We start from the raw sequence: 13,930 nt of genomic DNA, 5'->3' as shown, positions 1-13,930 counted from the left end.
GCGCTGCCAGTGCTGGGTTGAGCAACATTAAGCAAGACGGCCAATGCCAAGTAGATACAGCAAAGGAGGACCCAAAACCTACTCCCACATCATGTCAGGATCCAGATGCTTGGGGAGCATACGTACCCCATATGAACATTCCTCTGCTTTTATTTTTAACCAACTGTTTCTGTTCGACCTCTCCCTTCAGTAGAGCCTCACTTTCAATATCCTGCACTCGGGATCATTTTTAAGTATAGCGCAAGTCAAGAGACACGATAAGATGAAAGGAGGTAGAAAAGGTCCTTATTCAACAAAACTCTGACTTTGGGCAAATTGTTCAACTTCTGGGGGACTCAGTTTCTTCCTAAAGAAATGAACTAGGCACAGACATAAGTCCTCCGTTACTTCAAAACAAAACCCAAGCCTTTGAAAATATTACACCCATCACTCCAAATGCTGGAAGCAAGACACGATATTCCATCAGAATGGGGCTCTCCCTGAATGTTTTATAAGCGGTTCTACATTTCTCTGTGTTAAAACTGACATTTGTCTTTGCCTATTCTTCTATTGGCATTTTTACAATACTCTTACATAGGACTCTACTTCATACTGTCTTCCAAGTGAAAAACAATACTGAAAATTTAAAAAAAAAAATTTTTTTTAAATCTTGAATTACTACCATCCATGCATGACCTGCTACTCAAAGTGTGGTCATCTGGAAATTTGTCAGAAAATGGAGACTCGGGCCCCTCCCCAGATTTATGGAATCCGAATGTGCATTTTACCAGGATGTGCAGTGATTCAAATGTACATTAACATTTGAAAAGTCCTGATTTGTGTGTTTCAAATATTGCCAGCTTAGCTTTCATAGCCCGTGATCATTTGGCTTCCCTTCCTCTTCCAGGAGATTTTATTAAATTAAATTCAAATAAAGATGGTAACTACTAAGTAAGTACTTTGACAAGGCAGGAACCACCAGTCTCATGAAAACAACTCCAGTGTGTGCCACAAATTTCTTATAGAGGCAAATCTTCTCATCCAATATTTGGTAAATACACTTGCTTTTATAGTAAAATCTATGAATGACGTTAAGCCTAGTCATCCCAATGTAGGTTGGGCCCCTGAAGTCACCAGGATTTCTTTGCTTTAACCGCTAGTATCTCCACCTTCCTATGACTGTCTGCCAATCATTTACCTTCAGGGGATGTCTGTAACGTCATTTTCCCTTGGACTTACCTGATTTGAGAAGTTACACCATTCAGTGGAAGTAAAACAACACATCTCGTAAAACCCATCCTGGGTCAAATTCCATGCTGTTGCAGTGAAGTTACCCCACATGCTTCCTCCCATCCTTACAAGCCAGGTTCCAGCGGAAGCATATAGAGAGAGTGTCAAGGTCTTTCATTCTGGGGAGAGAGGCTCTTTAGCACTTTATGAACCAGAAATCTGGGGGCAGAAAGTCAATACCTGCCTTAAGTGAGGCTGTAACTGACCTCACTTGGAAGACAGCTTTTGGCTTCCGGTTTCCTTAATTAGGAAGGAAACTGTCAGAAGAAACTGATCATATAGGAAAAATACAGGCCGCCCTGAACTCCTGCGCTCTTGAAAACAGTATTATGAAACATTTTACAACCTGAAACATCAGGGAACATTTTACATCCTGTCGTGGTCTGACGTAAGCCGACATGCGGACTCCACATTCTGGTTTCTACTTTAGCCCCATCAACACAACCCTAATATTTCTGCCCCTAATTTCTTAGTCCAGGGAAGTCCAGAGAGGGCAGGGGTGTGGAGAACAACATACACAGTCCCCACCGTCCTGCGCACAAATCCACTTTTCAAAGAAATCCTCCAGAAGCACAAGAGAATGCGCCGTGGATTTCTAACGCGGTCCAATCTGAATACAGGAACATCCACCTAATTTCTGCACGTTATCTACGCACGGCATGTCTACGTGCACAGTAAGAGCAGACAACGCAATGTGGTACAAAACAATTAAAAGTTCTTCTCAAAGTGGAGATGCAAAACAGAACAAATCTCTCTCTTCTATAAATGAATCGAGCCATCTGCCTCACAGAAGCAGCAGCAGGAGTACCCAAAACAGCAGAAACAGCAACCTCTGGTGTTAACAATCTAGTCTCCAATCTCACGCTTCACATTTCCCCGGCAAACAAGGCTAAAAATACAAGACAGGCAACAAATAGTCTCTTGGGATCTGCCATTCCATGGATGGCGTATTCAATCAGAGCAATATTTTGTGCTGAAATTCAAAATTGGGGGTGGGGGGGGCAAGCTATCACATTAGAAGCTGGCGCTCGGAATTTTAAGTGTGAATCTGATCCCAAAGTATATTAAGCTGAATGGTGAGAGGGTGGCTGTTTCCATACAACATAAATCTCTGAGATGTAGCTGAATACATTTATAGATTTATTTAAGCTCCTCTAAATTCTTCTGCAAATCTCATAGTTAGAAAGATAATTTTAGCCCTCGTGGCACCAAAATATCAGAGCCGTTTTGCTTTCGGCACAGTTTAGAAAAGCCTCTTTACCGTGGGCTCTGGAGCGGGACTGCGTGGGTTCAAATCCAGGCGCCGCCACAGACTAAACTCCGTGGCCTTGAGCAAGGACTCTGACCTCTCTGTGAAGTTGTTCTCCTGTCTTAAACAGAAAAATCTTAAGAGTGCTCACCTCAGAGTTATTTTAAGCATTCTAGGAGTTAACACATGCAAAACTCTTTAGAGTAATTAACACATGTGCGGATGTGTGATCTATTGCTTAGTGTCCAACTCTTCGAGACCCCCATGGACTGTAGCCCACCAGGCTCCTCTGTCCATGGGATTCTCCAGACCAAGAACACTGGAGGGGGTTGCCATGTCCTCCTCCAGGGGATGCTCCCCGACCCAGGGATCAAACCCACATCTCCTGCATTGGCAGGAGGATTCTTTACCACTGAGCCACCAGGGAAGCCTGTAAATAGAGTCACTACTAGTATTATTTAATATTCAAGCAAGACTGCAAAAACACCTTCTCTTAAAGAACAGGCATGATATAAAGAGTAGGAGCAACACAATGATAGGTCTCCTGCCCGCTGGGCACTAGTGGGTGAGCAGGTGCGTGCCTTTACCTAGAGCGTGAGGCCAAGAATGACAGGAGAGAGCCCCCTTTGGTTATTCGAGGCTGCTTGTTCATGAAGGCAGCTGAATGAGAAGGACAGAAGAACAGACAATAACACAGTAAGTCAAGTACCGCCTAGTGAAAGGGACAATCAGAATCCATGGCAAAGGTGTTAACAAGGAGGGGGCATGTGCTGGCTCTGTGAACATGTGTCTGCCCATTAAGAAGACATCCTGTAACACCAACACCACCTTCCTTAAGAGGATGTCATGGAATACATCTCTCTTGGTCCACCTGTCTTTGGGATTAGACTATAACACCCATGGTCTGGGTCCCCAACCTCCATATTTAAAAAAGAAGACAGACCCAAGGAGGTGATATCAAATTTCATCAACTCCTGAATAGGCTATTTCTTGAGAAACCTTGAAAGCTGACAATATTTTAAGTTGGGTTCTTATTTGGTGGAAGGAGGATGGTGAAAAGTTTATGGGTCATTGAGGCAATAGGAAAGGGTTTCCCCAACTACTGAGACAGCAGGGCATGGACCTACCAGTCCCACTTAAGAAAGTTTTGATGGAATTCACTGAGGATTCCTGGGGTTCCATAAGTTTTCCCAGCCTGCAGGGTACCACTTAAAAAACCACGGACAGGTCGTTCAAAGAGTGAGGAAGAATGGAAGGCTGACATTACTATTTTCCTAGTAAGAATATTAAAAAAAATAAAAAATAAAAAAAGGTGACAGGTGCTGCTATTATAAGGCCAGGTAAAAACAATGAAATTTCTTAACAACTGAGATACTTAAAAAGAGATTTCCTGAGCAGAACCCTTTGTTGGGTAGAAAAAGAATGTGTCACTGGACTGCTCAAACTAAGAGCACAATCCAAGAGTCACAAAAAGAAAAGCCCATCAAGAAATTGGGAGAAAAGGCTCTTTTTTCATAGCCCTCTGTGGAGGGGCAGATTTTGGAGGAAAAAGAAGCAGAATGTAGGGCGGGGGAGGCAGTAATAATGTTCATTAAGGAGAAAGTGAATATAGATTTAAAACTGTAGGAATGAGGGAGGTAAATGGATTTAAGTATGCAGCAACCACATGGCCTACTGTGCCCATAAAGTAGACGGTGTATTTCTCTTGCCCTTAATGCATTGCTATGGTTACGGTAAGGAAGATTGCATTGTCCAGAAAAATTTTTTAAAGAAGAAATTGGGTGAAAGCACAGCCTATCTGAGATCATCTTCCTCCCCGCCTTCAGACTGGGATCTCGTAAGTACAGTATCTAAAAGGGGAATTACAACCAGATCAACAGCAGTGCTCCTTTTTTTCAAAGAACAGAAACAAATCAGTGTGACAGCCTGATGGGGATTCAATTAGCACTTGGCAGGTCATGAATAACTTTTAAACCACCTTCTTTTAAGTTGGAAAGTGTTAAAATATACGGTAATCATGGTACCCAAGTGCCTTCCTTATAGTATGCTATCCATCCGGAACATAAATCTAAAGTCAGTCTAGCTTACAAAGAAGAGAACCAGAATGTAGTTTCTTCCGGCAGTCTGTTGCCCCAAGTATTTTCCTCTTTGAGGACATTCAAAGCCAATCATCTGAAATCTCATTCCGATTTTCAGACAGTTTTACTTTAAATATGGAGTGAAAGAAAAGGTGAGGGAAAGGAGTTGGTACAATCATCTTGGAAACAAATAAACAGTAGCTAATTGTAAAGAAATGGCTACCAATAATCAATAGTATTATATAGTCAATAACAACAGCATATTGTTTAGGGAAAGCAGAGTAGCTTAGTTCAAAACAATGTGAAAAGAACAAAAAAACTATTTACTTGGATAAGTAAGAAAAACATGGGGCCAACCGCAGAGATACCGCTTAGCAAACACGTCCCTGGGGGACCTCATCTTGCTTTCAATGAAGGGGCACCTTCCTGGGCTGGGAGAACTGAGGTAACACTGAAACCCACCCTTTGTTCTGAGAAACTCTTAATTGTGCCCACCTGTCCCAAGTCAGGCACATGGGGCTTCGCAGACTTTGCAGTCTGTTTACTGCTCATTTCTTGGGGAATCTCTGACAGGTGCTAAAGGTAATGAGCTTGCTGCCCCAGCAAGTAAAATATTACAAGGGAAATATTAGGCAGATGTACAGCTCCACCCCGTGTGTCTCGAACATTACTATGATCTGTGCAAGACATTTGTTGTAAATAAGCCTGCAGAGTGTACAGTGTGTTTTCCAGGAGTCCTCCGAAGAACAGCTTGCCGACAAGAGGTGCTAGCCTTAGTTTCACAGCCAGCCAAACTCCATCCAAGAGGCTTTTTGGCAGGTCCGCACCTCTTGTTTCAAGCTAGATTCAAGACAGACCCATCAACCAAATTCCAAAGGTCAGCATGTGGCATCAGTCACTCTTAGGTATTCAGCATAGAATAGCAAGTGCAAACTCAGACATTTAAAATCAACATTCAGGACAGAAAAGGCCCGCTTTCCCCCAGAACAGTGTATTAAAAACAACTCAGAGCTGACTTTGCAAGGAGGCAGTCTCCGTAGTAAATTAAATGGCTGAAGCTTGTGCTTCTTCCAGCAAGGAAAAGAACTATGCTCCCCACCACCAGTGTGTGCAATCACGGGCTCATTTTTTAAGCCTTTCCTGCTTTTTAAAAAGCCTACTCCATTAAAAGGGGCGGGGAGGGGGGACTTTTCAGGAAATGAAATGCAAATAGTCACTGAACAGGATCATAAAAGGGGAAAAACCTCTATCCACCTTTTTTTTTTTTTTAAATTCTTCATTTCAGGCAGCAAGACTGCTTTTAACACACCGTTAGCTTTTATAAAACTGGGATGATACTGGTTCTTTTATGATCATCCTCATCCCTTTCCACCCGTTTCTGTCTCCCGGCTACTCACAGTATGTTCCAGGGAAATGAGGTGGGCAGGTCAGTTTCACCTCTCGCCAGACCAGCGTTAGGTATATCACTGAATGTAATTTACAAATTCTAAGCCTAATGGATGACACCCAGGAAAAAAAAGAACGGTAAAGAAGAGCGGGAAGGAGAAGCTTCCTGGTGATTTCAAAGGTAAAAGGCACAGTCCTCAAGCTATGCGTAACACTGCCTCTGATCACCTTCAAACAAGTCCGCGGGTTTTAAGTTGATGCTCCCCGTCCTCGCTCAAGGTGGAGCTGAAACCAGTCGCGAAATTTCCCTCTGCTGGAGTCCAGAAGACCCAGGGAAAATGGGGTCTATGTTCCTAAGTAGAAAGAAGCAGCGGCTTCCGTGCCGCTCAGGGGCCCCGCGCTGGCGAGCTCCCGGGCAGGAGCGGGCACCCGGTTGGGAGACTAGGCGCCGGGTGACCGGCCTCGGGCCAACTGCGAACCCAGCTGGGCACTGCAGGCGCAGTTACGCGCGGCCCGCGCACGCAGCTTTCCCGGGCACACGGCGGCCTTCTCGAAAGAAAGCCCAGTGCTGCCCACGACCTCGGGCTGGTGTCGCCCGAGGCGTGTCGAGCTTCGCGGATCTCAACCTGGGTGCTGCTCCCCAAAGGGAAAAGGCGCGATCTCCATTCAAGCCCACCCTACCGAGTCTCCCAGTACCCGGTTCCTTCTCCCCAGGAGCTCTCGGACACCCCTCGGGGCGCCCACCCGAGAACGGGTTCGCTTCGGAAGGAAGTGGAGTGGACTCGAGAGAACGAGATTGGAGTAAAGAGAACGGGGGACTCCAGTCTGCAGCAATTGGGGAGGGCTCGGAAAAGGGAGCGAGCGAAGAGAATCAAGGCAGGGTAGGGGCCCCGCGGTCCCAACAACCTGTAGGATTGCAGCTGATCGCAAACTTGGGGTGGGAGACAGACAGTGGGCCCCTCGGAGGTCCTCCACCCGAGAGCCACCCCTTGCGCTCCGCGCGCGCGGGGAGGTGCAGGGCGCAACTTGGAAAGCCCAGGCCATAGGTGAGGGTCCGATCGGTCGCGTCCCCCCCGGCCCCCGCCTGGCTCCGCCGCCCGCTCGGCCCCGCGCTTACCTCGGGCAGCCGCAGCCCCAGCCGCCCAGAAGCAGAGCCCCAGCCAAGGGAGCCACCGGCGCGCCCCTCCAGCGCCTCTTCCTGCGGCGGCCGCTCTCCCCATGCTGCTCGCCCGGCTCAGGAGAACAGGTCCTCTTCCGCGCCCCGGGAGAGGTTCGGCGAGCCAGGGGGGCCGAGGAGAGTGGGTCCCGGGGGTCTTCAGCGAGTGACTGCTCCACGGCCTCTCCCTACAGCAGCGGGGCAGAGCGCTCCGAGCCGCCACGCGCTGGGCACCCAGAGGATGCGCGCGTCCCCATAGCCTCCCACGGCGGGGCGACCGACGCCGCCACGGTCACTGCCGGAGTCGCCCGCCTTCCCCTCCGCACCGCTCACGAGCAGCTCTCCCGCCGCCGCCGGGATCCGGACTAGGGAGGTAAGGAGGGAACCCGCATCCCTAATGAGACCCCCGTGGCCGCCCCTTCTCCTCCCCTCCGAGCGGCAGCCAATGAGCCGGGCCGGGGCGGGGCGGCGGGCGGGGCAGGGGCGGCCGGCCGCGCGGCGCTGGGTGGGGCAGGCGGCGGGAGGCGCAGGTGAGCCCCGCGGCGGCTGCGCTCACCCCCACGCCCCGCCCCAGGTTCCCGCACGTTCCGCAAAAAAGCCTCCGCTCAGCGAGCGCGGACGCCGGGCCTGAGCGGGGCTCGCGGAGGTCACGCGCGCTCCAAAGATGTGCGCAGAGCCGGCGGGCCTCTTGGAGGCGAACTCGGTGCAGAAGCATATGGGTATCTCGGCAGCCTGAGTCTCCTGCTTCCTGGAAACCACTGTTTTGTTCAACTTTGAGCCCTTTCGCAGCCCTGCCTCTCTAGTTTCCATTTTTTTAAATCAAATCAGGCAACACTCTTGAAGCATAAAAAAAAAAAAAAAAAAAAAAAACTCAAATGCCAAGTGGGGGGAAAAAAAATCACTGGAATAAACCCATTATTGCAGCTAGGCGAAATATGCAAGGATGTACAGAAAGCGGTGGGGGATCCTGGGTGCACCCGGATGATGTGGTCGAGTTTTCTTTTCTATCTCCCCAATTTCCTTGTCTGGAATCCCCCCAACTTTTCAGAAAGCTACCTCGTTTCTGACAGCTCCTGTTTTGTTTTAATCTGGGCCCTGGCAGTTAGTTGCCTTTCTCGTAAGCATCAGGGAAAGGCAGTCGTGCTGGGCCTTTGTAAGAAGGAAAGAAGACTTTTCTTAAAAGTGTGGTTTGTTTTGAATAGACTGTCAAATCTTTATTTAACTGCTTTTGAAAGTACCTTGTGGTTGCCTCTTTTTCTCCCTCCTGCAGAAGGAGTCGTTGGAGAGACACCGCCTTAGGCCACGCAGTTTCAGAGCAAAGAACGCCCCTGGGGTTTGGCCCTGCATTCAAGGCTCCATAGGCAGCGCAGAGCCTTCTCTTGCAGCATCGAGCCCCCTGAATGGTGTCCAAACTCAGCTAGTCAGAATGTGCCCCCTTTTGCCTGGTGGACCCAACAGAAAATGAAGTCTTGGTTTGGAAGAAAAAGTTCCCTACGGCTGCCCACTGCCCACATCCAACATCGATACAGTACTTCTAAAAAATCCATCTCTCTGGTCAAGTTGTTACCTGCTTCCAAACACCTTTCTCGGGAGAATAAACAGTTTAAAGTGAGGTAATTGTTCTGGATGAGGTAATTGCGATAAATAGCTTTCTTCCCAGGAAGAAGAGGATGATAGGCAGAAAGATTGATTCCTTGATAAGCACGCACACCATTCCTCTCCGGAGCGCCACCAGACACGTGACCGTCAGCAATCTCTTCCCCACGTCTTCTTGCCGCTCAATAAAAGGTTTGGGACCCGGTCAAGAAAACCAAGCTCTGGGGAATGAAGGCTTTGGAACAAAGACTGATGTGGGACTGGCCAGGGACTCGCCTGAAAATCTCTTTAGAATCTTGGTAAATGAGGGTTTTGTCCTTTTCCTCTGAGAAGGTGAATTGGGAATTAATCTACCAAATATGCTTTACCTGTCTCCTGGAAAATAGTCATTCATCCTCCAACTTTCCTTATTCTTCAAGACTATGTGACAGGTATATCACAAATGAGTATTTTCTTTAAAAAAAGAAAGAAAAAGGAATGACTGTTTCTCTGAGATAGTATTTAAGTACTACTGACTTCAAAGGGGTGCAAAAGTATAATAATTTTATTTTGAAAAAATATCTAGGAAATAGATGAGCTAATAAGGTTAACAGGTGAGATTAATAAGTCAAGTTAAATTGGGATCACAATTAAGAGAGGAGGGAAACTAAGAATCTTTGAGTGCATACCCTGCTCAGTATATGTATATTACATACAGACATGGATATATTACATGTATATATATTTGTTGTATATAAAGATATGTTATATATTTTTGATTTTGTTGTTTCAGAAAAGAACCAAACTCTGGAAGTCAGGTACTATTATCCCTGTTGGGCAGATAGTCAGGCTGAGTAGAGAGTGATTTGCTCAAGGTCACATAATAATGTGACTCAGCTGGCAAAGAATTGGTCCGCAATGCAGGAGACCTGGGTTCAATCCCTGGGTTGGAAAGATCCCCTGGGGAAGGAAAAGGCTACCCACTCCAGTATTCTGGCCTGGAGAGCTCCATGGACTGTATGGACCACGGGGTCACAAAGAGTCGGACACGACTGAGCAACTTTCACTCACTCACTCATATGACCAAGTGGCTGACCATCAAGAATGAGGCACCAGTTTGAACAATTCTAAACCCAAGATAAAGCCTGAGGTTGTGTCCAGTCTGTCAGGTTTACCAGACATAGACCTTCCTCTTCATCTTCTTCAGTACTGTTTGACTGTTGGGTTGGGAGAGGTGAGGTTATCAATATTATGACACATCAAAGACCATGTATTCATTTTGGGTCCTGTATTAATCATGTTCTACATCTCAATACACCCTCTGTTAATCTAACTCTGGCTATTTTATCAGATGCATGAATCGTACTCCATTCCACTTGGAGAACCATCCATACCCATTGGGAGAAGTACAATGGGCGGTCACTACTTGAGATCACTGCCTCTGGCTGAGGAGCAGCATGGAAGACCTGACCTGAGAATCAGGACGCCAGGGTGCTGGGCCCTGACACTGCCAAGGACTGACTGTGTGGCCGGAGGCAAGTCAGCAGACCCTGTTGTCAGTTTCTTCATCTGTAAAATGGGGCTATTTCACTCGATGAGCTTAAGATCAACCCTACTCAAGATCCATCATTTTCAACTCTAGCACATCGTGATCTTGAATGCTCAGTACAACCAAGTTGAAAGTTAAGCCACTTCTTCTGAAACTGGGACAATTATGTAGCAAATGCGTTGTGTTCTAGAGAAATTATTTTGGGTGATAGCCGATCTATAAGTATTAGCTGTAATCAAGGAATATTCATTTAATGAATAGGCTGAGGAAAATGTTTTTCTCCATTTTTGTTGCTCAAATTGAATATGACTATTTTCTAGCAGTTGATAGCTAGAGATCCAGAGGTAGAGTATTTCTACTTTCATTGCCTGTTTTATTGCAGTATAATTGACATATAACATTATATGAGTTTCAGGTGTATAAAACAATGATTTGATATTTGTATGTATTATGAAATGATTACCACAATAAGTCAGCATTTGTCACCTTATATAGTTCAATCTTTTTTCTTGTGATAAGAACTTTTAAGATCTACTCTCAGCAAATTTCACATAAGAAAAACAGTGTTTTTAACTACAGTCACAATGCTATACTATACATACATCCCCAGGAATTATTTATTTTATAACTGGAAGTGTGTACCTTCTGATCCCGTCCACCTATTTCACCTAGCGCCCACCCCCTACCTCTGGCAAATACCAATCTGTCCTCTGTATGTGTGAGTTTGGTTCATTTTGTTCTTTGTTTTTGTTTTGGATCACACATTTAAGTGAGAAGATATAGTACTTTTTCTCCTTCTGACTTACCTCACTTACCACAATCCCCTTCAGGTCCATTCTAATTGTTGCAAGTGGTAAGATTTCCTTCTTTCTTCGCAGCCTTTTGATTATCTCTAGCCAAACTAGTCTCAAAAAATAGAAAATATTTCAATGTAATTTGGAGGAGAAAATAGATTTTGCATGGCAAGATATGCCCTTCCAAATATAATAAATGATTTTTAAGTGTTAATTATAACTCCTTAGGAAAGGCTGTGTATTTGCCTGGAAAAAAAAAAAAAAAAAAAAAACGTTTTAAATGATCTAACCCACCTGTTTGGTAGAAGTCGTAAAACTCCAAAGGACATTAAATAAAGTAGAGATATTCTGCAAGAGTAAGAGGTGGGATTTCCCAGGTGGTCCAATGGTTAAGATTTCACCTCCCAATGCAGGGGATTGAGTTGGACCCCTGATTGGGGGTTAAGATCTCACATGCCTCGTGGCCCAAAAACCAAAACATAAAGCAGAAGCAATGTTGTAATAAATTAAATAAAGACTTTTTAAAAAAATGGTCCACATCCCCCCCCCAAAAAAATGCAATAATAATAATCTTTTAAAGAAAAAAAAAAAAAAAAACCAAGAGTAAGGGAAAGAAGTTGTTCCAGGAGATGGAGAGGGAAAAAGAAGCCAAGGCGTAAGTGGAAAGCCATGCCTACTAACACATGGCTTTTCTTCTGGGAGATGCAAATCATCAGGAAAGTTATGGAGGCGAGTGAATTCTTTATGAAAAAGAGCAAAGGGACTATAGTTTGGATCTAAATTACTAAAGACAAAACACACTCAGAAGAGAGAGGAAGGCCCTTAGATGAGGAAGCTTTCAGAAAGTCTGGAGACATTGCGGGGCCTCCCTAACAAAAGAACTGGATTATTTTAGGAGCAGGAGGTGCCTGCTGAAAATCTGAACAAAAGCCAGGTGTCAGAAGTCAGTGAGATCAAGACCTTTGGGAATAAAACTCAGCTGTAGCTGAGGAGATGGAGACGATGGGTTTAGGAATATTGGGGGAAAACTTAGGGGGAAAAGAGCAGAAAAGAACTCCCCCACATAGTGGTACCTCTTGCTTTACTTTCGGAACTGAACAGGCAGCTTTAGTTACAACTGCTGTCAGAATCTTTCTTAATGTTTCTAGGGCCTTTCCAGGCTGCACACAGATCCTTTCCTAAGCATGCGCCATAGAGAGGCAGTCTTCCCACATTTGTGGCTTTCCTCCTCCAGGAACCTGACTACTATTTCTCATTTCTCGACCCAAGTGTTTCTAAGCTCTGCTACTGCCGGATGTTTCTGATAAAAGCCCCTGTCTCTATTCATCATACAGTTATGATCATTAATAGGGGAGGACCTGAAATCAACAGATGAAAGAGCAACAGCTGGCAACTGCAGTGGGTAAACTTGGCAATACAATTAAATGAGATAGTCTGCAGGCAATATGGCATTGGTGTCAGTCATTTCCCCAGAAAGGTCTTGTTCAGTCAGAGCAGCGTATTTCAGAAATGCACATGACTTACAGAGAGCAGACAGGATTTCATTCACCACTATGGGCTCACAACCTGCTTATGATTCAGAAAACTGCTGGAACAGGGGGAGAAAAGGATGCTGAGAGCTGGGGAGGCTTGAGTGCTCCCCATATGATGTTCTGTCTGGGTACAATAATGCAGGTTAACAACCTTCCCTGGTAAAGGCAATATGGGATCATTTGTTAAGGAGACTGTCTCACACACACAAAATTAGAGAAGGTCTGTTTTGGATATTGGGCTACGAGGCAGCAATAAGTGCAGAAATCCAATGCATTTGTTTAGAAAGGGCAGTGGGGCACTCAGATAAGACTCTAAACACATTTTTCCTGACACTGCAAGTATGCCTTCCTTGTTTTCTACTCCAGGACTTTCTTCCTGGAATCAGGCATCTAGGAGTTTGGGCCGTAGCTGCTGACACAGATGAATGAAAGAACTTAAAAATAATAACAAGAAACAATTCTTTGGCAGTAAAATTAATGTGTTAGCTCTTTAAAAAAAATAATAAACTGGGTGAAGAAAGACGAGATGTGTTAAATCATAAAAGATGTGGCCTCTGATGACAGTGTAACATGCAACCCCTGAGTTACCCGACCTTGGCACGGACCATCAGTTTCTCAGCCCATCACCTTGTGGTAACTCGGGGAGAGCCTGGTATCTTTCCATGTTGGGAGAAAAGGCTATGATTCTTAACCGATGAGTGGAAGATGCCACCAACCCTTTGTGGAGTCTGTGTCTGTGACAGGTTTTCACTGCCCAGGTTGTATCTGTGTGTTCCTTCCACAAGCCGCCATGGGACGTTATTCATTCATTCATTCATTTCTTCTTCTTGATCTTTGCTGGTAGGTACATGCCTGCTGGTGAACAGAGAAAATAGGGGAAGAGACTTCCAGAGATAAAGTAAATGCCTATTTCCAGGTGACGTGACTGCCATGTCACCTTCACTACACCACACACCTGTCTCCTGCCAACTGGGAAAAAAAAAAAAAAAGCAGAATCTAGAAGTCAAGAATGAGGTTTTATTCAGCGGACTTGCTGAGGACTTAAGCCCAGGCAGCAGCCTCTTAGGTAGCTCTGAGGGACTGCTCTGAAGAGGTGAGTGAGGAGCCAGTATATTTAGGAATTTTTGTAACAAAAGCCAGGTAGCTGGAACATTGAAAGGTTACTGTTAATTAAAGAAAAAAAATCAGATGTCTCAAGTCAATGAACTTAGCGCTTTTCTATATATGGGAAGATGCAGAGTCTGGGCTCATTGAAATCAATCCTTTGATGTGCGTGTTAACTATTTAGGGCCAGTATCCTGCTCTTCTCCATCCTGAATCCCCTCAGGGTGTACCGGCAGTG

General features: G+C 45.5%; 1 protein-coding gene across 3 annotated transcripts in view; it reads right to left on the bottom strand.

The window, feature by feature from the left end:
* UNC5D (unc-5 netrin receptor D) overlaps positions 1–7,467 on the bottom strand; it is a 607,527-nt gene extending 600,060 nt beyond the window's left edge. For all 3 annotated transcript variants that reach the window (XM_065947397.1, XM_065947399.1, XM_065947398.1), the window contains exon 1: positions 7,100–7,467. In XM_065947397.1, coding sequence (XP_065803469.1) covers positions 7,100–7,202 — 103 coding nt within the window. In that variant the 5' untranslated portion in view covers positions 7,203–7,467. The remainder of the gene's footprint in view (positions 1–7,099) is intronic.
* Between the last annotated feature and the right edge of the window lie 6,463 nt (positions 7,468–13,930).

Source organism: Muntiacus reevesi, chromosome 10 (genome assembly GCF_963930625.1).
Source record: "Muntiacus reevesi chromosome 10, mMunRee1.1, whole genome shotgun sequence".
NCBI classification, from domain to species: Eukaryota; Metazoa; Chordata; class Mammalia; order Artiodactyla; family Cervidae; genus Muntiacus; species Muntiacus reevesi.
This window is presented reverse-complemented; position numbering and strand designations above follow the sequence as displayed.